Here is a 23,800-nt window from a genome sequence, read left to right as displayed (position 1 = left end):
CTGCGCAGGGGTTCTACAGGCGGTGGCAACCGTTCCTAGACTATCTCGCGGAGCGTTAGATGAAGGTCAGACAGCAGCAGCAACAACCCGGGGGGGGAGTGGGGGGGGGAAGGGGGGATATCTTTCTTGGGGGGGGGGGGGGGGGGGGGGAGAGGAAGGGGGGGAGGGGAGGGGGGGGGTTTCTGCGGGGGCATTTGAGCCAGAAAATACATGTATGATCCGGAAAACTGAAATGTACGGGAGGAATCCAATGTACAAAGTTCTGTATCATATTGACTTGCCATGTTCATGTCTTGCTATGCGAGCTTTCTTTCTTTTGTGTTGTGGGGGGGGTTGTTTGTAAGGTTGAAAATTTTGTTTAAAAATTCTTAATTAATATATATTTTTAAAAAACTATCAGATTAGTTTTACCGACATCCAGTACCGGATAAGCAGAAGTTTTGTTCCACTTAAATATAGCGAGGACTGAAGATGTTGGGCGGAATTCTCCGTCTATTCATACCGGCGGATTCTCCAGTCCTGCTGGAATGAATGGAGTTTTGACTGAGCGCAAGTTCTCCATTCTCACTGGCAGCAGTGGTGGCACAAACCACGATTGGAGAACCTTGGCCATTTTCTTTGGCCCTGGAATAAACTACATTCCCCAGCCACTGGCTCCATCCCTCTCCCTGGCAACAGTGTGAGTCTAAACCACACTGTTCACAACCTTGATATCATATTTGATGCTGAAATGCCTACATCATTCAGACTGCCTAATTTCACTGAAAAAAAACTTACCCTGTCCCATCCCTGTCTCAACTCTTCTGCTGCTGAAACCCTGATTCATGCTTTTGTTACTTCTAGATTTGAATGATACCTACACACTCTTAGCTCGTCTCTCACATTCTATCTTGGTGAACTTGAGGGGCACGATTTAATGGCTGCGTTGCGCTTGAGCAAGAGTGCAACGAGGCTGTCAGATCACGGGAAAAGCCAAACCTGAGGGGGGAGGGATGGGGGGGAAAGGCTTTGGGGGGATTGGGCATATGGCACGGTAGCACTGTTGCTTCACAGCATCAGGATCGCAGGTTCGATTCCCGGCTTGAGTCACTGTGCGGAGTCTGCACGTTCTGCCCGTGTCTGCGTGGGTTTCCTACGGGTGCTCCGGTTTCCTCCCACAGTCCCGAAAGACTTGCTTGTTAGGTGGATTGGGCATTCTGAATTCTCCCTCTGTGTACCCGAAGAGGCGCCGGAGAGTGGCGACTGTGGGATTTTCACAGTAACTTCATTGCAGTGTTAAGTTAATGTGACAGTAATAAAGATTATTATTATTGTGAGTTGGGCTGCATGGGCGGCACTGATGGACATGGGTGGGCTGGGGCACAGAATGTTGCTGGGCGGAGGCGGTGTCAGGTAGCCTGTGCCAACATACCCATGCCGTCCAGTGGAGGTCGTTGATCTTTTTTTTGATATTTTAAAAAACATTTTTGCAGTTAATAATAATAATAATAATTGCTTATTGTCACTAATAGGCTTCAATGAAGTTACTGTGAAAAGCCCCGTCCAATTGGAAAATACGTGGCCAATACACCTCCTGCATATCTTTTCGGTTGTTTTGGGTGAGATCCACGCAGACACAGGGAGAATATGCAAACTTCACACCTGGGGCCGGGATTGAACCCGGGTTCTCGGTGCCATGAGGCAGCACTGCTGACCACTGTGCCACTGCGCCGCCCAGGTCTTCTTCTGCCATTGGGTGCCGGTCCTTCTTGGCTCCCCAAACTGACAGCTGCTGTCACTTGCTCCCAGGCGGCACTGGCTACCTGACCCTTCAAGACCCTTGGGGAAATAGGGCATTCCATTTGATCTCAACCGTGCCCAACAGCCTGGCCAGGTTAGCACCCCGAATCATAGGGCTGGACTCCTCATTGGAATCGCTGCGAGCTGTTTGGATTTGCTCTGCAGGATTGATTTAAGTGCTGTTCCCCCTTGTTGATGGGGAGCTGGCTGAAGCGGTCCAGGCGAATCAGCCAGCGGGACATTCATTTTAGGCGTGTAGCCCGTGAGGCCTCGTTAAGTAGATTAATTACCGTTTTATATTGGTGATGGCCTCGCCGGGCTGAGCGTCAGGAAGCTCGTCGCAGTTCCCGCTCACTACACTGAGAAACGTTTCCATTAAATCGCGCCTGAGGTTCTGTTGCTCGATGCAGGTGTGAGATTATTACCTGACACGTTTAAAGGCAGAAAACTGGTCACAAGAGGGTATACGTTTACAATCAAGACCAAAGGGATAAGATAGCAGGGGAGAGGAACCAAGCACAAAGCTCTTTAAAAGAGTGAGGAAAAGACCCTTCCTCTGCAACATTGGCTGGCACCCTGGTGTAAAAATTGAGATGCAATTGAACAGATCTGTTTTTCTATAGTCCAGAAGAATTGCTCATGTAGGATTCAGAGCTGTGATCTGTGTTTAACCTGAGTTAAATGCATTCCAAAGCACCTCTTCAGGCTTGAGTGATTTTGAAGTGCTGAGCTGGAAATTGACAGTGCTTAACTTTCTTTAATGTGGTTGATAGTTGCAAACATTGTGATTTCAGCACTGTGAAGAAGGTGAATGAAGCAAAGCTAACAGCTGTTTTGTAGAAGCTTTCAATCACAGTCCACCACCAGAAAGGAATGAATGGCTTGCAGCTAATGGATCTGAGAGGTTTAAACACAGGCCAGAACTCTTCTCTTTCCAGAAATCGACAGATGATGCTTCCAGATAAGTGTTACAACTGTCATTTTCTTTCATTGCACCTGTCTGAACTACGCTCGCTTCCAGACAGGGCTCTGTAGGAGGTCCCTTTGGGGGGGTCTCCCTATTTCAGGGTTCCCTTGGGGGGGGGTGTCGTTTAGTTCAGGTGTCCCTGTGGGGGGTCCCTCTAGTTATTCTTTCTTTTGCCTACCTTGAACTGCTAATCGACTCATGTAATTTTGTCTTCGTTTCCCACTTCTACTTTCGTCCCTCCTTGGCTCCCAGATTCCTGCAAATGATGCTGTTGAGCCAACTAGATAGAGGTAATCATTGATGGCCTGGGAATTTTTTTTTAAATTAAGGGGAAATTTAGCGTAGCCAATCCAGCTAACCTGCACATCTTTTTGGGTTGTGGTGATGAGACCCACGCAGACATATAGAGAATGTACAAACTCCACATGGACAGTGATTCGGGGTTGGGATCGAACCCGGGTCCTTGACGCAGTGAGGCAACAGTGCTAGCCACTGCATCACCGTGCTGGGTGGCCTGGGAAAATTATCCAGCTCATTTCTTTCGGCCCATTTGTGCATGGGAGAACTCGGGCCCTCTTAGACAGTTGGACCTAAAGGGAGCGGCCTCATTTTGGATGTACCCGACTTGTCGCTGATCCCCAAATGCATTATTTTACTGAATGCAACTTTCAACCATCAGTTGAAATGTGTTTTCTCCGATCATTTGTAGATTTGAGAATACTGCAGACTGATCAGACTCATGGATAATTGCCACTTGATCAGATCGCAGGACTGCAATATGCATGTGTGAAGTTGTATCTTCAGGACAGGAGAAGGGAAGAAAAAGAGAAGAAGCAGCTTCAAAGTCTCAAACTATTGCTTTGACTCACCAGGAGACCTTTGCCTGCTCATTTGGACAGCATTGCATTGCTGAAAGATCCACTTAACTTTCAACTTGCTGTATCCACCTTCCACCGTCGTGCACTGACCAGCAAAAGGAGGTCAAACCAATTAACGGAGTCTGCACTGAAAAGGAGCCAAAAAGGCCTCCGGGTACAGCAGCTTTTCCCTGTAAAGTTTTCCGTGTGGGGTCCAGTCGAATGATTCAAGTGTTCAGTGACAAGCTCGACTGAGTGGCTTATCTCTGAGTTCCATGTGTGCAGCATTGATATCATTGTCACGTGTGCTGGCATATCTAATTCCCTGGTAATAATTTTGCCAGAACACCGAGTTCTGGGTGCTGCATGAACTGTGGATTTACATTTTGACTTAATTTTTACCCAATTTACTTAATTGAATTCATAGCTTTGTCTCAGATGACACAGTATTGTTTAATTCTCATTATTTTGTCATTATTGTCCAAATTGTGGACGGCGGGCGGGCGGCGGCCGCACAATGGAGGGCTCCCGTTCGGGAAAGGCATTTTCGGGGCTTTAAGCCCGGTCCCAGGGTCCGCGGAGGCGGCAAAAGCAGGGAGAAGGCACAGAGGCAGCAGCGTGAAGGCACGGAGAAGAAAAATGTCGAGGGTGAACAAAAGAACGTCCGTAAGGAAAACAGTTGAAGGTCCGTCGGGAAGTGGAAAGGTCACCAAGGAAAATGGAGCCTGGAGCACCAGGGGAGGCCGCATTGCTTACGGCTGAAGAAATAACTAAGGTGATGGCTGCGGAATTTGAAAGGTAGTTTACAAAATACATGGAGACAATGAGGAAGGAGATGAGGGAGGTTTTGAGTGAGCTGGTGGAGGAGGCGATTTCCCCGGTGACGAAGGCGGTGGCGAGCGCGGTGGCGGAGGTGCGATAGCAAGGTGAGGCGCTGAAGGAAGTGGAGGAGACATTATTGCAGCACGGTGATCAACTTGCCTCGGTGGGGAAGGAGATGCGGAAGGTGATGGACATTAACAAGGATCTGCGAGGAAAAATGGAAGACGTGGAAAACAGATCCAGGCGACAGAATTTGAGGATTGTGGGGCTGCCCAAAGGAGTTGAAGGACCGAGGCCGACTGAGCTGGGCCAAGCAGAAGCGGGTGGTGCAGTGGGCTGGAGCTGGTATACGTGTATACCAGGACTTTACGGTGGAGCTGGCGAGGAGGCGGGCTGCCTTCAACCGGGTGAAGAGGGCACTGTACGTTAGCAAGGTGCAGTGCGGCATTGTATATCCAGCGAAGCTGAGGATGACTTACAAGCTCAGGGACGTTTATTTTGGAACGGCGGAAGCACGGAGGAGTTTGCGAAGACAGAAGGACTGTGGCAGAACTGAGAAATTGAGAAATGGCCAAGAGCCGATGTAACCTCATGACTATATTTTCTTCTTTTTTGTTTCACTGCGTGCGGGTGTATGGGCTAAAGGAGCTAATGTTGTATATATTTGGACAAGGGAAGTGATGGGACCTTCACTCTAAATGAGGGCTCTTTGGGGGTGTAGGTGGATATGCGGGGTTTGTGTGCTAAAAGGGGATTTATGGGCTTTCCTAGGGCCGGGCAAGGGAGAAAGGGACCCGGGTGGGGGCCTCCACGCTGGCCGGTTTAAGCCGGCCAGTGAGCGTGAGTGAGGTGGGGGGAGGGGCTGCGGCCATCGGAGCCTGACAGAACAGGGTCCGAATGGTCTAGCCGGGGTGGAAAGTTGGGGGGAAGGAACCGAGGGTGGGAGGAGGAGTTTTACAAGAGGCAGTGGATGGGAGGAGTTGGAGACTCGGGGAGGGGGGGTGGTACAACTCTTGTGTATCATGCACGGTACTCTTTCAGAGGTTGGAGGGCGTTGTGTGTAGGGGGATGAGGGGGAATGGACTCTATAGGTCAGTGGTGACCATGGGCGGTCCCGGACTTCTTTTTCATTTTCTCCTTTGTTTTTTTGTTGCCACCGTGGGAGGGTTTGTTTTATTGGATGCATATATTGACAGGTGGGCCGTTGTTTGGGGTGGTGGGAGGATGGGATCGTTGGTATTGTTGAGGGGATTGATTTTGTATTTGTTACCGTTTACTGTTTGTGGGTGGGATGTAAATTTTGAAGGAAAATGTGAAAATGGAGAATAAAAACATTTTTTTTAAATAAAAAAATAATTGTACAAATTAGCAATTTCTACTGTACTGATGCATAGTGTACTAACGTTTTGACATAAGAAAGGAAGGATGATGAGCAGCTTATCATACACCAAGCAGACTATAGCGTCCAAGCAAGAAGCCCAAACTGTTGATCCCAGCCCTGGGTCACTGTCCGTGTGGAGTTTGCACATTCTTCCCATGTCTGCATGGGTTTCACCCCCACAACCCAAAGATGCGCATTGTAGGTGGATTGGCCATGCTAAATTGCCCCTTAATTGGAAAAAAAAGAAGCCAAAACTGCCTGGAATCACAGGATTGTTACAGTGCAGAAGGTTAATAGAGGTTTATAAGATGATGAGGGATGATGATACAGTGGAGGTTCAGAGACTATTTCCTCGGGTGGATGTCGCTGTTACAATGGGGCATAACTATAAGGTTCGGGGTGGGAGACATAGGAGGGATGTCCGAAGTAGGTTCTTTACTCAGAGAGAAGGCTGAAGGGCCTGTTCTGTGCTGTACTGTTCTATGTTCTATGATGGATGGCCCACCTGTCTGCACCGGCGTTCCAAATGAGCACCATGACTTAGCGCTACTCCCCTACCTTTTCCCCATATCCCTGCAGCATGTGAATTGGCAGTAGGAAGAAAAACTAACTGATCAGTGGATAAATTCAGAAGTCTGCAGAATTAATTGCACATTTCAGAACCTTGCTTTCTTTGTCAATGTGTTGTCAAACAACCGCGCAACCTCATACAAACCATTGTTTGCAGCAAACTACCCAGCCTTCAGAACAGCGACCACGACACCACACAACCCTGCCATGGCAATCTCTGCAAGACGTGCCAGATCATCGACATGGATACCACCATTATACGTGAGAACACCTACCAGGTACGTGGTACATACTCGTGCGACTCGGCCAATGTTGTCTACCTCATACGCTGCAGGAAAGGATGTCCCGAAGCGTAGTACATTGGCGAGACCATGCAGACGCTGCGACAACGAATGAACGGACATCGTGCAACAATCACCAGGCAGGAATGTTCCCTTCCAGTCGGGGAACACTTCAGCAGTCAAGGGCATTCAGCCTCTGATCTCCGGGTAGGCGTTCTCCAAGGCGGCCTTCAGGACGCGCGACAACGCAGAATCGCCGAGCAGAAACTTATAGCCAAGTTCCGCACACATGAATGCGGCCTCAACCGGGACCTGAGATTTATGTTGCATTACATTCATCCCCCACCATCTGGCCTGGACTTGCGAAATCCTACCAACTGTCCTGGCTTGAGACAATTCACACCTCTTTAACCTGGAGTTACCCCAATCTCTGGGTCTGTAAACACTTAATTAACTGCAAATGCTTGCATTCAAAGCATTGTCTTGCACCTTTGAATTTGTATATATATATGTTTCTGGAACATACCTCTTCATTCACCTGAGGAAGGAGCTGTGCTCCAAAAGCTAGTGTTTGAAACAAACCTGTTGGACTTTAACCTGGTGTTGTAAGACTTCTTACTTTGTCAATGTGATCAGAGTAGACTTGTGTTGAATAGAAATGAGATGCATGTCAACCTTTTCATTATATTCATCTCGGGCTGTTGTGCATATTTACGATGGTTGCAGCTCTGTGAGATGTGACAGAACTTGCACCTCATGGAGAATTTCCACTTTGAGGTTCTGTGCTACATTTCTTCACTCTGCTGTCTGACACCAACAGTCTGGTCAAGGTTGGTTTCTTAGCTGACACTTACACTCTGTGTACCAGAGTTGCTAAGAAATAGGTTGTTCATATTTACATGACAGTCTGCCAGTTTAAAATTATTTTCCCCTTTTAGGCTTCCTGAGGGCACCTAGTATTACCAATCCAGAAAGCACACAATAACATGTCTGCTTTTGAACAGCCTGGTCTGAAACATGAGAAAGAAATCAAGGTAAAGGGGTGTGAATGTGTCTGGTTGGCTGTCAAAAAGCTTGTGTGATTTTCTTTCTCCCCATCACTGTCTCAGCAAACTACCATGTTGCCCCATTGCCTTGTGTCAGATTGTCCATCTCGCTGACCTTGCTGTGAGTTCAGAACAAATATCCTCGTTAAGCAATGGATATGCATGAAAATTTATAATAGGGATTTATGATGATTGTTAATCTATAATCGGGATCTGATGATTGTTTTTTTCCAAATGGCACATCTAAGTGTCCATATTATCGATGGAGTATGTGTGTTGCACAGTTTCTTACACACAAAGAATAATAGATGGCAAAAATATGAGCATAAACAAAATTGTTATCAGTGGGTTGCAGATTAAAAGGCAGTAAAGGGTTTAAATGTTGTATGGCATGTGGGGTGTTGGTGTGAGCATGTAGCAGAGAATTGGGACAATGTTGTTCGCAGAGCTACCTCCAACTCTGTTGGTGCTGAGCAAATTTCTTTGCTGACAGAAAAACCTTGGGAAATTATATCAGTGATATATAGAACCATAGAAATAATAAAGCACAGAAGGAGCCCATTCGACCTGTCTTGTCCATGCCAACACAAAGACACTCAGGTGCCCTTTCAGCACTTAAGGTGAAGATCCAGGTATATTTTAAAAGAGTTTAGAGTTTCTGCCTCCACCAGCAACTCAGGCAGCAAATTCCAGACACCCACCAGCCTCTGCACAAAAAATGTTTCCTCGTGTCCCCTCTAATCCTTCTGCCATTTAGGTTGAATCTGTGACACTTTGTTTCCCATTATTAAACCAACTTTGGGTCCAATTTGCCACATTACCCTGTATCCCATGGGCTTTTACTTTTTTGGTCAGTGCCATGTGTGACCTTGCCAAATGCCTTCCTAAAATCCATGTGGACGACATCCACTGAACCACCTTCATTGATCCTCCTTGTCACTTTCTCAAATAATTCAATCAAATTTGACCATCCCTTAACAAAGCCATGCTGACTATCCCTGACAAGTCCATGCCTTTCTAAGTGACAGTTTATCCAATCTCTCAGGATTGATTCTAACAATTTGCCCAACACCCAAGTAAGACTAACCGGCCTATAATTGTTGGGCATTTCCTTCACACACTTCTCAAGCAACGGAACCACATTTGCATTCCTCCAGTCCACTGGCACCTCCCCTGTGTCTAGCAAAGATTGGAAAATAATCCTCAGAACATCTGCTATTTCCCCCCTGACCTTGAACAACCTGGGAAACAATCCATCCGGCACTGGCGACTTACCCACTTTCAAGGATCCCAACAACTCGAACACACCCTCTCTTGTTACAGTTATTTCATCCAATATTTCACACTGCTCCTCTTGGATTGCTATTTCCGCTGTCAGGAGCCCTCTTGTGAATCCTCGTCAGACACTTGTTTCCCTTTAAATTTCTGTCCTTTGGCTGTTTTACATCCTGCACATTGCTGGGGCCAACCCTTTCATTTGGCAACCAATCGGCTATCCTAGAATTTTGGGACAACCCCTGTTGTCGATTACCATTGCTGGAACCCTTCAGAAGTTTCGAGAAAGACAGGCAGGCTGACTCTCAGGTTTCCAGTTTCGATTTTTGGGACTGAGCTGAAGAAGACAAAGTTCTCCCTGAATCACTCTCAAAAATTCTAATTGGAGGCTCTGTGTTCTCCTCAGCTGAGATGATAAGCATTCTCTGCGAGACTGTTTCTCCAAGTTAGGATTCAGTTAGATCAAGAAGCCGGAGAATACAAGCCTTGATCCCGCTGATCTGATGGGTCCCTGCTGAAGGGGTGGATTTAAATCACTCACTCTATACAGCCAGATCTGTGAAAGTTTCGCTTCTGTTTAAAAGACTGGTGAATTGAATCTGATTTATCTCAACTGGTGGCCTGTGTTTAAAGATCTTTATCTCTGCAGTCAGTCCAACCTGCAGAAAGAGGGGCTGTTTGAAAACCTATTTGAAATCCTCAGGTGAAAGATTCTAATATTGTTGCGGTGAGTCAGAGAATCAGTCTGGTGGGGGTCTTTCAATTGAAGGGCCTCCCAGAGAGAGTTCTAAAGCCTGCATGTTCTAAGAACCGTTCAAAGAACCAAACCAACTGATGATTTTAACACTTTGACCTTGGAAGACCGGAAGCTACAAAGACCACTACCTCAGCAACAAAGACCAATCTCACGCCCATCAACACTGCGTCATCCCCTTCCTTTGTGAACACAGAGACAAAATATTATTTGAAAACTCTTTCCATGTCCTCTGAATTTTCACACAAGTTCTTCATCTCTGAGAGATCCTCCCTTTTCCCTAACAATCCTTTTGCTCTGTATATACTGGGGAAACATCTTTGGCTTTTCCTTAATTTGCCTGCAATGTTTTTTCATGCCCTCTCTTTGATTTCCTCATTTCTTTCTTTGCTCCTCTAGGCTATCTGCAGTGTTGAGTTTTTTGGACTGTCATCAGATTTCTTTATCTATTTAATCTTCCCCTGTATTTTTCTAGACAACCATAGGGGACCAGATTTTGCAGTATCATTTTTTTTTTGTTGCAGTGTTCATGTCTGCTTCGTATCTGAAGGATCTCACCTATGAATGCTTCCCACTGAGTTATCCTTTCGTAGTCTTGTCCAATCCACCTGAGCCAAATCATTTCTTCCTTTTTAAAAATTTGCCTTCTCCAGTTTAAAACGTTTACTCATGATTCATCTCTGTCCTTTTCTACAACAGTAACAAATCAAATTGAATTGTGGTCACTATCCCCGATATGGTTGGCCACGATCACATCACCTGCAAGACCATCTCCACAACATCTTAGTGACCTCAAGGAGGTCACTAAGATGATTGATGCAGGTCGGGCAGTAGATGCTGTCTATATGGACTTCAGTAAGGCCTTTGACAAGGTCCCTCATGGTAGACTAGTACAAAAGGTGAAGTCACACGGGATCAGGGGTGAGCTGGCAAGGTGGATACAGAACTGGCTAGGCCATAGAAGGCAGAGAGTAGCAATGGAGGGATGCTTTTCTAATTGGAGGGCTGTGACCAGTGGTGTTCCACAGGGATCAGTGCTGGGACCTTTGCTCTTTGTAGTATATATAAATGATTTGGAGGAAAATGTAACTGGTCTGATTAGTAAGTTTGCAGACGACACAAAGGTTGGTGGAATTGCAGATAGCGATGAGGACTGTCGGAGGATACAGCAGGATTTAGATTGTCTGGAGACTTGGGCGGAGAGATGGCAGATGGAGTTTAATCCGGACAAATGTGAGGTAATGAATGCATTTTGGAAGGTCTAATGCAGGTAGGGAATATACAGTGAAGAGTATTGAAAGTCAAAGAGATCTAGGAGTACAGGTCCACAGGTCATTGAAAGGGGCAACACAGGTGGAGAAGGTAGTCAAGAAGGCATACGGCATGCTTGCCTTCATTGGCCGGGGCATTGAGTATAAGAATTGGCAAGTCATGTTGCAGCTGTATAGAACCTTAGTTAGGCCACACTTGGAGTATAGTGTTCAATTCTGGTCGCCACACTACCAGAAGGATGTGGAGGCTTTAGAGAGGGTGCAGAAGAGATTTACCAGAATGTTGCCTGGTATGGAGGGCATTAGCTATGAGGAGCGATTGAATAAACTCGGTTTGTTCTCACTGGAACGAAGGAGGTTAAGGGGAGACCTGATAGAGGTATACAAAATTATGAGGGGCATAGACAGAGTGGATAGTCAGAGGCTTTTCCCCAGGATAGAGGGGTCAATTACTAGGGGGCATAGGTTTAAGGTGAGAGGGGCAAGGTTTAGAGTAGATGTACGAGGCAAGTTTTTTACGCAGAGGGTAGTGGGTGCCTGGAACTCGCTACCGGAGGAGGTGGTGGAAGCAGGGACGATAGGGACATTTAAGGGGCATCTTGACAAATATATGAATAGGATGGGAATAGAAGGATACGGACCCAGGAAGTGTAGAAGATTGTAGTTTAGTGGGGCAGCATGGTCGGCACGGGCTTGGAGGGCCGAAGGGCCTGTTCCTGTGCTGTACATTTCTTTGTTCTTTGTTCTATTTCTCAAGACTAAATCCAAAATTGTGACTCCTCTTGTTGGGCTTGTCACGTATTGTCAAAGAAGCTTTTCCTGGACTGAGCTGAGCCATGCTCTCCATGGTTTGAGCAACACAGTTATCAGGTTCCCCTTAAGCTGATGAAGCTTTGCTGTACTGAAATCCTCCCACACGCCTTGAACCGCAACCCAACTGATTTTCTTCTTGCTTGATTTTAGAACTGCATTATTGGAAGGTCAAGTTGAAAATGGTACTGCTCGCATTCATGTGCAGCTTCCAACCCCTCCCTGTCATCCACCAAGTCCCTCCCATCCGTCTCCATTCTCACCACCCCCTAATTCCACTTCCTCTGATCACAATCCGACCCATCAACCCATCATAATCCATGTTGGTATTCCTGTCCTACTCCTGAACCCTTCCATGATGTCCCCAGACCGTTTATTGACATGAACTCTCGCCTTCTGAGAAGCCTGACACTCTGGACTGCCAACCCTCCTCCCCCATGATACTTCCCAGATGTAGATGCCTCCCATAATTGTAATTGCCATCTGTTTGACAGTACAATGTCTAAACCCCAAGGCCAAATTCCTTAGGTCACTTAACACCCTGAACACTATACTGTGCACTGCCCAAAGAGATCTGCACCCACCCAAGACTTGCACAAAGAGATGCAGAGCCCTCGAAAATGGCCCTTACAGCCGAGGATAATCTGTTCAGTTTGTCCCTGACAGCATGGCCTCAGCACCAGGACAGCCTTTCAGAATTCCACTCAGCTCCTTGACCTCCCACCAGTTGTATCTCCATCTTCCCACATCCCTCCCATGTTCCTCTCCACTCCGGCTTCCATCTTCCCCTTCCTCTCTGGCCTTGCCTCCTGTGCGAAGCCTCAGTCCAGCTTCTGATACAAGCACCCAAAATCTCCCATCGACTTTCTTAACGATAGACAAAAGCAGCAGGGACATATCTCAAAGTTGTTGATGAACTTGAACTCACCAGGTATATGTCACTTATATCCAGTCAGGAAACAGACTTTTAATTATCCACTGGTGAATTTGGAGGGGGAATGGAATTCTGGTGAATTGGCTTTTTAAATGAGAATTCATGAGCTGCAAACTCATGCTAATGTGGTTCCTGGCACAGATCAGCAGATACTGCTCAAAATCAGAAGAACAAACCATCAAAATCGGAAGAACAAATTCCAATTAATTTCCTGCCAGGGGGACTTATGCAATCGCAGACATGACAACTCAGCATCTTCGGTCAACTGGAGCAGGCAATTGTGAAGATTGCCAATCCTCTGAGTGAAGAAAATTCTCCTCAAATTAGTCCAAAATGGTCTTGTCTTGAGATACCAACCCTTAGTTCTCGACTCTTCATTCAGAGGAAACATCCTCTCGGTCTCTGCCCTGTCAGGCCCTCTCAGAATTAAATTTCTTTCAGTGATATCACCTCTCATCCTTCTAAACACACTGGATGGACTCAACCCATTCAATCTGTCAGGATGACGACTCTTGTGAATTGATGACAGGATTTATCCACTTGGTGGCAGCAGATCACCCAAACCTCTGGGACGATTGAATAATTTTGAGAAAAGAAGGTACGAGCAGTGACATTTTCCTTGCCATGCTCACCTCCAGGATCATCCATTACCGCCGTCAGTCAATGGACTTGTGGCTGGGCTGCCAAGCCACCCACGATAGACTGTCAAGATGGCCCTGGAAAATACCAGTCTGAGGTGCAGAAACTGAGACGTGTAGACTGCAGAGACAAAACTGCACTTAAGGAAGTTTGTTTATGTCCCTTGTGTATGCATAAGGGTTGAGCTGTCTGTCTTACTTTTTTTTGCTTTGCTCAGAAATATATTCATACCATTTTGTAAAATACATTGCAAAACAGTTAAAATTTGGCATTATCTGAAGTGCAGCACTGTTCAATCTTTCTCAGGTCCAGTACACAACAATATGAAGTGCTTCATTGCATTTATAATTGCATATTATACATAACAATTCATTTACATTTCATGTCAGACATTCTGTGGGGCTTCCCACAGCTTCCAGCCCCTAGGGGTGCTATGGGGGCAAGCTCTCGGTCTTACTGTATCCGTGAAATCAACAAACTGCCCAAATTCCTACTTGTGATAATAAGCGATTTTCATTTCATTTTCATTTCATTTTACTGTTGGTTTAATTCACATTTACAACTTCTAGTCAATGTTGGTCTTTATAGTTATCAAACAAACATTTGTACTTCATTAACCTGGGTGTATCAGTTCCTCCTACGTGTAAATATTTGTCTCCAATTGTGTCAGCCTATTGGACTCTGTGATTTTCTTTGCCATTCGCTTAGTCACATCATGACGAATTCCTTTGAGACTTCCAATCATAAAGTAGTACAGGAAAACCATTCAACCCATTGAGGCTGCACCACCTCTTTCAAAAACCAGCTGTGTTGGATATGCTCCCTGCTCTATTTTCCCAAATCCCTGCCATTTTTCTCCCCTCCTGAATTTATCCAATTCCCTTTTGGAGGCTATTGCTGAACCTGTATCCACCACCCTAGTGCTGTTGTAAAATTCTCATACATTTCGACCAGTTTATTACTCAAACGCTTTACCCAAATGCCCTCATTGGCGAGGTGAACAAAGGACAAGTACAAGTTTACAATTTAACCGAGTTTATTATCAAACACAGTGAAAACAGTTACCCCCCTTAAATTATCCCAACTGCAACAATCTCAAGATTCTTAATACTACCCTTGCCGTTGAGCTCAATTGAGCTGTGGGTCCAATTCTCTGAGTCTCGGTTGTCTTAGAGACTCCATCAGCTAAGGTGGGTCTCACACACTACTTCCTTCTGCCCTCTGGTCCACCTCTGATTTGTCTGTTGCCTCTGTTCCAAGTCTTCGCTGGGGAGGGTCTCTGGAGGCCTCTTCCTTACACCGCTCCTCGCATCCTTCTAGAAGCATCTCTAGCCCTCTTGGGACCGGAGTCGGAACACCCAAGGGAGTTGCCGATTGCAACTTGACTGGACACTAGGAACCCGCTCCCAGGGGACCATCTCCAGGCATGTTGTCCCCATGTATCCTTACTCCACATATGGTAACGGTGGGAAATCTAGGTGCCAGAAAGTCTAGCTTCATCACGGCAATCCACAACAATTGATCCATTTGAATGGGTCTGATTACCTCTTGATGTCCTGTTGACAGGGCAGGCCTAGACTTGTCCTGACTGTCTGTCTCTGCTCAGTGTTTTTGAACTTGGCTATTCGAATTCCCATCAGGCCTGCCTGTGTGGCTGTGATTTAAAATGTCCAATTCATAGAATTACAAAAGGAGGCCATTCAGCCCATCGGGTCTGCACCAACCCTCCGATTAAGCACCCTACCTAGGCCCACTTCCCAGCCTATCCTTGCAACCCCAGAACCCCACCAACCGTTGGACAGTGAGGGGCAATGAACCTAACTTGTATTTTTGGAATGTGGGAGGAAACTGGAGCATCTGGAGAAACCCATGCAGACACAGGGAGAAAGTGCAAACTCCACACAGTCACCCGAGGTCAGAATCGAACCTGAATCCCTGGCATTGTGAGGCAGCGGCTAACCACACTGTTGTCCTTAATTTATAGTGTCCGATTATATATCGGGCCAAAATTCAGGCCGCTGTCCATTTTACCACAATAGGCAGTGTATTTCAGATGCTCACCCATCATCATTTCCTCTTTGTACCTCAGCTTATTCTTTATTTTTATCAGTATCTGCCTTTCTGTGTAATCAGTTTGTTATTCGGTATCTTCCTTCCTTCTCTCACTGTCTCCATCTCTCTCAATCTGTAATTCTGTGCATTTAAACTGCAGTCTGTGTTTCTGGGGTCAAACTCCAAGCAGTTGATTAGTCAGAAAGCCACGTCATTGAGCAAGGTCACTGCACCAGTGCAGCAGTACTCTGTACAATGAAAGATGTACACAGAATAAGCCCAGTGGGAGGGAAATCAAGAACTCAGCTAACATGGCTGCAGTTTTTTGCAGCAAGAATGTGGGTAAATGGTGCTTTGAAATCTCAGAAATGCTTTGATTAACCTGCACCCATGGCTGACGTAGTAACTGTAACTGCATTGATTATCCTTTTGGTTTCAGTGTTATTTTATTTTCAACAGAAAGTTTAGGTTGGTGCATGAGTCATGAGTCGTGCTAAAACAACAGTGACTTCAGTTTAATGAAGGAAAATATCCCAAAGGCTTTTCACAAGAGCATAATCAGACTAAGTTGATAGTAAACCCAAAGAAGGAAGTAATAGGACAGGTGATCTTTAAAAATTCTTTCTTGTGATATGGACATCATCAGCAAGGCCAACATAGATTATCCATCCTTAAATGCCCGTGAAAAGGAGGTGGTGAACTGCGTTCCCGCCCCCACCATTGCCTAAGCAAACAAGTCAGATTACCAGTCTCTCTGTGAGTTCGGAGCAAATATTCTCATTGATGAAAGGATATGCATGAACATTTATAATAGGGCTCTATTATGATTGTTAATCTATAATAGGGATCTATGATGATTGTTTTTCCCAGATGCACATTTAAGTGTCTATATTATAAATACAGATAACTTCGCAAGAGGATAGCGGCGAGGGAGATTGGGGGAGTTAGGGATGAAACGGGAACTACGGAGCGGAGAGCAGGGAAGGTAAATGAGGTGTTTAAGACCTTTTATGAGAGGCTATATAAGTCCCAACCCCCAGAGCGAAAAGAGGGAATGCAACAGTTTCTGGACCAACTAAGGTTCCCGAGGGTGGAGGAGCAGGAGGTGGCAGGTCTGGAAGCGCCAATTGAGGTGGATGAGGTGACTCAAGGACTGGGGAACATGCAAGCAGGGAAGGCCCCGGGACCAGACGGGTTCCCGGTGGAATTCTACAGGAAATATGTGGACTTGTTGGCCCCGCTGCTGGCGAGAACCTTTAACGAGGCCAGAGAAGGGGGGATACTACCCCCGACAATGTCGGAGGCGATGATATCACTAATCCTGAAGCAGGATAAAGATCCGCTGCAGTGCGGGTCATATAGGCCTTTCTCACTCCTGAATGTAGACGCCAAGTTGCTGGCAAAAGTGCTGGCGATGAGGATAGAGGATTGTGTCCCGGGGGTGGTGCATGAAGACCAGACAGGGTTTGTAAAGGGGAGACAACTGAATGTCAACGTTTGACGGCTGCTGGGGGTGATAATGATGCCCCCAGCGGAGGGGGAGGCAGAGATAGTGGTGGCGATGGATGCGGAGAAGGCATTCGATAGGGTAGAGTGGGAGTATTTATGGGAGGGGTTTGTCAGATGGGTCAGGGGAGGGGTTTGTCAGATGGGTCAGACTCCTATATGGGGCCCCAGTGGCAAGTGTAGTCACAAACCGGCAAAGGTCGGAGTATTTTTGGCTACACAGGGGAACAAGGCAGGGGTGTCCCCTGTCCCCATTACTGTTCGCGTTGGCAATTGAACCACTGGCCATAGCGTTGAGAGACTCTAAGAAATGGAGGGGGGTGGTTAGAGGGGGAGAGGAACATCGAGTGTCACTCTACGCAAATGACCTACTGCTATATGTTGCGGACCCTGTAGAGGGGATGACAGAGGTTATGCAGCTATTGAGGGAGTTTGGAGATTTCTCGGGATACAGGCTAAATATGGGGAAGAGTGAGCTTTTTGTAATACACCCCGGGGACCAGGGAAGAGGAATAGACGCCCTGCCGTTAAGGAGAGTGGAAAGGAGCTTCTGATATTTGGGGATCCAGGTAGCTAGGAGCTGGGGAACTCTACACAGACTTAATCTGACGCGGCTGGTGGATCAGATGGAGGAGGATTTCAAGAGGTGAGATATGCTGCCGCTCTCATTGGCGGTAAGTGCAGGCGGTAAAAATGATGGTTCTCCCGAGGTTTCTTTTCGTGTTTCAATGTCTCCCCATTCTGATCACGAAGGCCTTTTTCAAGAAAATAGATAGGAGCATTATGAGTTTTGTGTGGGCAGGGAAGACCCCAAGGGTAAGGAGGGGGTTCCTGCAGCGTAGCAGGGACAGAGGGGGACTGGCGTTGCCGAGCCTGGACGACTACTACTGGGCCGCCAATGTGGCGATGGTTTGTAAGTGGATGAGGGAGGGAGAGGGGGCGGCGTGGAAGAGGGTGGAGATGGCGTCCTGTAAAGGAATGAGCCTAAAGGCGCTGGTGACGGCGCCGCTGCCGCTCTCCCCGAAAAGGTATACTACAAACCCAGTGGTGGTGGCAACCTTAAGGATCTGGGGGCAGTGGAGGTGACACAGGGGGGTGACAGGTGCCTCGGTGTGGTCCCCGATCAGGAATAACCACAGGTTTGTCTCAAGAAAGATGGATGGAGGGTTCCAGAGGTGGCAACGAGCAGGAATTAGGAAACTGAGAGATTTGTTTATCGACGGGACTTTTGCGAGCCTGGGAGCGCTGGAGGAAAAGTATGAGTTGCCCCCGGGGAACAATTTCAGGTACATGCAAGTGAGGGCGTTTACGAGGCAACAGGTGAGGGAATTTCCACTGCTCCCGACACAGGGGATCCAAGATAGAGTGATTTCCGGGGTATGGGTCGGGGAGGGCAAAGTGTCCGAAATATATCAGGAGATGAGAGACGAGGGGGAGGCGATGATAGAGGAGCTGAAGGGAAAATGGGAAGGAGAGCTGGGGGAGGAGATTGAGGAGGGGCTATGGGCTGATGCCCTAAGCAGGGTAAATTCCTCGTCTTCGTGTGCCAGGCTTAGCCTGATTCAATTTAAGGTTCTACACAGAGCACATATGACGCGAGCAAGGTTCTTCGGAATGGAGGACAAGTGCGGGAGGTGCTTGGGAAGCCCGGTGAACCATACACCCATGTTCTGGTCGTGTCCGGCACTGGATGAGTACTGGAGGGGAGTGGCAAAGGTGATCTCAAAGATGGTGAAGGTCCGGGTCAAGCCAGGCTGGGGGTTAGCGATATTTGGGGTAGCGGAAGAGCCGGGAGTGCAGGAGGCGAAAGAGGCCGATATTTTGGCCTTTGCGTCCCTGATAGCCCGGCGAAGGATCTTACTCATGTGGAAGGAAGCGAAACCCCCCGGCGTGGAGGCCTGGATAAACGATGTGGCAGGGTTCATAAAACTAGAACGAATGAAATTTGCTGTGAGAGGATCGGCTCAGGGGTTCTCCAGGCGGTGGCAACCGTTCCTTGACTATCTCGCGGAACGTTAAGGGAAAATAGTCCGTCAGCAGCCCGGGGGGGGGGGGGCACTATTTTTTGTTACTTTGTTAGTTCACTATATTATTTAAATAATGTTATTTATCAGTTACTGTACTATTTTTATGTTGATTTGTAAAATGGAAAAATTCTGTTTGAAAATGTTAATAAAATATATTTAGAAAAATAAAATAAATACAGGTGGGCGGGAATTCTCTAGAGGCGGAAATCAGGAAAGGCGATTGGGCGGCAAATCGGTTGTGACGCCCAAATCTTGGCGTGTGCCCACTTCACGCCAAATAGCAATTCTCTGGTGCCTCGACAGCAGCCTCAATGCATTCCACTCCGTACGTAAATAAATGTCATTTGCATATCATTAGCGGGCCTGACTCAGCATCCTTCGGTGTCTCCGCAATGCTCAGCTTCTACCAGGGGGAATTCCTGACAGCGAGGTTCACTTCTCCTTTTAAAGCTCGGGAAACGGTGGCTGATGAGGGAGAGAGAGGAGGTAGGACATGCAGAGGTGTAACCGTGGACTGCCTGTCCTGACATTGGCCAGACTGGCTGGGGGTAGGGTGGGGGGGGGGGCGGGTCTTTCAGACTGGAGCAGCATCGAGGCACGTACCGCCATTGCCATGGCCTGCAAGGCAGCCAACTTGCGCATCCCCCTGGCTGAGTGCCCCAGCCGTATGTGTCCCACGCACTCCACCCTCCACCAAACTACCCCGCATAACCTGCCCCCACCCGCCGGCTGGGCAGCACGCAGCCCACCCAAGGGCAACACCCACTTCAAGGGACCGCTGGATGGGGAACGCCGAGCATATCGCTGACGGGCAGCAGGGATGGGCGCCAGGGTCAAGGTCCTTATGGTGCCAGGTACCGGCGAGGGGGAGGGGGTGGGGGAGGGAGTGGGGAAGGAGGAGGGGGCAGGCTGTGTCTGCAGTGCCAACCGGGGACATGTGTAGTCTGGTGGACCTGGTTGTGCACAGGGCTGACATGTCGACCTATTCATTCCCTGCAGACAATGGATATTGGAATACCACATTGAAGCAATGGTGGCTTTCCTCCTAGTCGCTGCAGCCCTGAGGGATGCACTGAGGCTGTACAAGCTGCTTGAGGAGAAGGACGTTCCAGCAGCGGATCCTGCCCCAGAGGAACAGGAGGCAGTCGGTGAGTATGGAGAGCCGACTGTCCAACAAGCCGAGAAGAAGGTGGGAAGCAGGCACTGCACGAGGCCTCGTGTATCGTAAGTGCCTGTCAATTGAGGACCTGCTGGACCGGGCATGCCGACGAAGAATCCGGCTGAGCAGGGGAACAGTGCGACATATTTGCTGTATCATGGCGCACCTCACATCGCGGGAGAATGGAGGAACATCTGCTCCCGAAGCCATCAAGGTCACCCTGAACCTCTACGCCACGGGTCCATCCAGGCGACGAGTGGGACCTGTCCAGCATCTCACTTGCACAGGTGCATCCGCGCCATCACGGAGGCCCCGTTGGCACAACACATCCAGTTCAATGAAGAACGCCAGACAGCAGGGTTCGCCGCCATCGTCAAGGTGCCCTGGGTCCAGGAGGTGATTGACGGGATGCATGTCGCCCTACGAACACCTGCAAATGACAGGCAGCTCTTCACAAACTGAAAAGGTTTGCACTCAATAAACATGCAGCTGGTGTGTGACCATCAGATGCATGTCCGATACCCAGGTTGTGTGCACAATGCCTTCATCCTGGCACACTTGACGGTCTCTTCGAGGCGCACCCCCAGCTGGGGACTAGCTCCTGGACGACTGGTTATTCACTGCAGTCCTGGTTGATGACCCCTGTCATTGTAGGCCCGCGACAATGACGCCCATGATGCAACAAAGGGTGTGATCGAGTCGTACTTCGGCACCCTGAAGATGTAGTTTAGATGCCTGGACCGCTCTGGAGGGCACCCTCCAATATAGTACTGGAGTGTCGCCCACATGGTTGTGGCCTGCTGCGTCCACCACAACATTGCACAGCAGAGGGGCGACGTGTTTGAAGAGAAGGATGAATGCCAGTCCTTGTGCGACAAAAAGGATGTGGGAGGGATGAGGGTGGAGCCCGGGCAGGCACGGGAGGCAGCATAAGCTCCAAGGTCACTGTGCACGAAACACACTAATCGTCTCCCGTTTTACTGAAGAGGAGGGGACTTGCCGGGGGCACGGCAATCGCATTCCACCCCCCACTCCCTAGCTTGCAACCCCCTCCGTGATACCTACCTGCCTCACTACGTGCTGCGGACACTCGGTTTGCAGTAACAGTGGGTCTGGTCCGTGGGATGGAGAATGATGACAACCTTCTCTGGGATGAGCTCTGGTGCTCCGTATTGTTTAACAACGTCTTACCCCTTTCTGCACAGGTGTTTAATGTGAACAAATATATACAAGTTTGTGCCCTCGCCCCCAACACTATACTGTGCCCTGCACCCGTGCTAACCTAACTGGTGTCTGCTTTTCTGGCCTTACGTGCCCTAATGCTACACCTCGGTGGATCCCCAGTCGATACATCAGACTGGAGGTGGCCTGCTGTGATTCCCACCTTGTGACTTGGGTCCCCTTTGGTGGTTGTCTTCTGGGGGTGACCGGTCCTGGATGGGCCTGGCTACTGCTCGGGTGTCCCAGGTGGCGTGGTGCAGCACTATTCTGCCTGCTGCCCACCATATGCACCAGGAACAGGAGGCGGGGAGTCCAAGGCGCTGCGGTGTACTGGCACCTCCCTTGCGGGAGTCACCAGCACGGGCCCCATCACCTCCTCCTCCCTCGAGTGCCCTGTGGTCCCTGGGCTACTTTGTGGGATGGGGGTGGGGCGGAGCTATCCCCTGAGGCTCCCCTACCACCTGGTGCTGCCGGTCCTGGAGGCCCGCTCTCGTCTCGACCAGGGTCTGCATGTTGACGTCCATGGAGCACAGGGAGTGGACCACCACCGTCTGGGATTACGCCACATCACCCAGTGACTGTGCCACGACCTGGGTGTGAGCCACATCGGTCAGTAACTGTGCCATCTCCGTTTGCAACACGGCCACCTCCTTCTGTCTGCGCCATGCCGACCAATGCCTGGGCAATTCCGCCGATGCTCTTAGCTATGGTCCGCTGTGATTGGGCCATGCTCAGGAGTGCTGCTGCAATGTCTAAGTCTGTGAGAGGGCAGCCCTGTTCTAGGCCTTGGCCACCGCCTGGACAGATTAACCCATGGCCGAATCCTTCGTCCCACCACGGACGCCACCCTTGCGGTGTTGGCCTGGGTGGCAAGCATGGACTCCTCCAACTGGACCTGCAGTTGCTGGATGTTCGACAACAAACCCTCATGTGGTCCCTTGTTCTGCGACAGCATCTCCACTATCGATGGGACTGTCCGTTCCAGAAGCCCCAAAACCAGCTGGATAGCAGCTAGTCACTGGGGTTGGCCTGCACTCCGACCTTCCGCCCCCTTGGGGGTTCCTTCCTCCACCTGCTGTGCCAGAGCATGTGTGTGGTGCGCACCAGATAGTGCACTAGGAGCCTCCTCCCTAAAGTGCCCAGCCCAGGTGTGTGTCTCTGGGATAGTGGAGGGTTGGAGACAGCTGTGATGGGAAGTCAGCGTCATCCCCGGACTTGAGGAGAGGCACTGTCTCGGGATGCGGGTCGAGGGCTCCCATCCGTGTCGGTCTCGTCCTCGTCGCTGGTCAAACACCAAAAGGGCCCGCCCATCACCAGCAGCTCCTGCAAGACACAAGACAAGACGCATGACTGCACCGCGAGTCATGGGTAGTGGGGGGGGATGAGTTGGGGAGGGGGTGTAGGGGTGGTGGTCATGCTGGAAGCAGGGTTGTGGGTGCTAGTGGGGGTGGTACTGGGGGGGGGGGGGGGGGGCGGGGGCGCAAATCAGCTGGGTCTCACTTCCTCGCCCGATGCCGACCTACACCAAGGCGACTGCCCTTTCTTCAAGCCCACTGACCACATCCACTGTTCTGCTGCGGTGAGGGGCCACAGGTCGGGTGGTCCCCCTCAAGTCTTCTCCCTCTCTCAACGGTTGTGCGTGGTCTTCTCCTGGGGGGCGGGGAGTAAACAGAAATTACAGTGTTAGACATTCCGACACATGCAGCCCAGGGGGATGGGTAGTTGGTGGCTTCAGTGGCCACGGCACCAGACCAAGGCAGTAGGTATTGGTGCCCGGCATACAGTGCAAGGTGGGGGTTCAGGTGCCCACCGGATGGTGGGGAAGGGAGGGTTGGGATACTGGCGTGTGGGACGGGGTTGGTGCTAGGGGCACAGTGCTGACTCTTCACCCTGGCTGCCCTGAGGAGGTTGTGCAGTTTTTTCCGGCACTGCTGGCCTTTCCAGACGGTGTGGCCCACGGCGCTGACCACCTCTGCCACCTGCGCTCAGGCCTAGTGAATGGCGGCTGTTGGCAGACTCCTTCCCACCCCAGATTGCCCGCCTCTCCTCCATGGCATCCAGCAGGGTCTCCAGTTCCAGGTCAATCTCAGGGCCGGGCGTCTTGCTGCCATCTTGTTGGCTGGGATGATGTGTGTAGGGAGTGAAGTGTGTATATGCGGCTGTAGCTTGTCAGCCGCCTAAGTGTCAATCCAGAATCTGGCGAATCTGGCACTGTTTCCAATTGGAATCGATTGTGCTCCATGTGGCGCCAGTGCCAGCCCCTAAACAGTCGGTGAATCAGTCCAGGTGCGGCACCAGTTTTGCTGTCACAGAACTCCGCTAATCCTGCCCTGGCATCAACACTTAGTCTCAGGAATGGAGAATCCCTCTGAGTGTGTTTGTGTTGCAATTGTACATCCACATAGTCATGTCAAGATGACTTGCAAGAAAATACATATGTCGATATCAT

The 23,800-nt window shown here is 49.2% G+C and overlaps 1 protein-coding gene across 5 annotated transcripts in view; it reads left to right on the top strand.

Annotated features, from left to right (window-relative positions):
• Positions 1-23,800, top strand: part of LOC140396881 (cytosolic purine 5'-nucleotidase-like) — a 139,522-nt gene that overhangs the window by 10,121 nt on the left and 105,601 nt on the right. For 3 of the 5 annotated variants that reach the window (XM_072485707.1, XM_072485708.1, XM_072485705.1), the window contains 2 exons: positions 6,534-6,654; positions 7,596-7,691. The exons of 1 other annotated variant lie outside the window; for it this stretch is intronic. In XM_072485707.1, coding sequence (XP_072341808.1) covers positions 7,675-7,691 — 17 coding nt within the window. In that variant the 5' untranslated portion in view covers positions 6,534-6,654; positions 7,596-7,674. The remainder of the gene's footprint in view (positions 1-6,533; positions 6,655-7,595; positions 7,692-23,800) is intronic. One more of the 5 variants, XM_072485706.1, reaches the window with a different exon arrangement.

The sequence above is a fragment of the Scyliorhinus torazame genome, chromosome 20 (genome assembly GCF_047496885.1).
Source record: "Scyliorhinus torazame isolate Kashiwa2021f chromosome 20, sScyTor2.1, whole genome shotgun sequence".
NCBI lineage: Eukaryota > Metazoa > Chordata > Chondrichthyes > Carcharhiniformes > Scyliorhinidae > Scyliorhinus > Scyliorhinus torazame.
The sequence above is the reverse complement of the archived record's forward strand: the minus strand, read 5'-3'. Positions and strand labels throughout refer to the sequence as shown.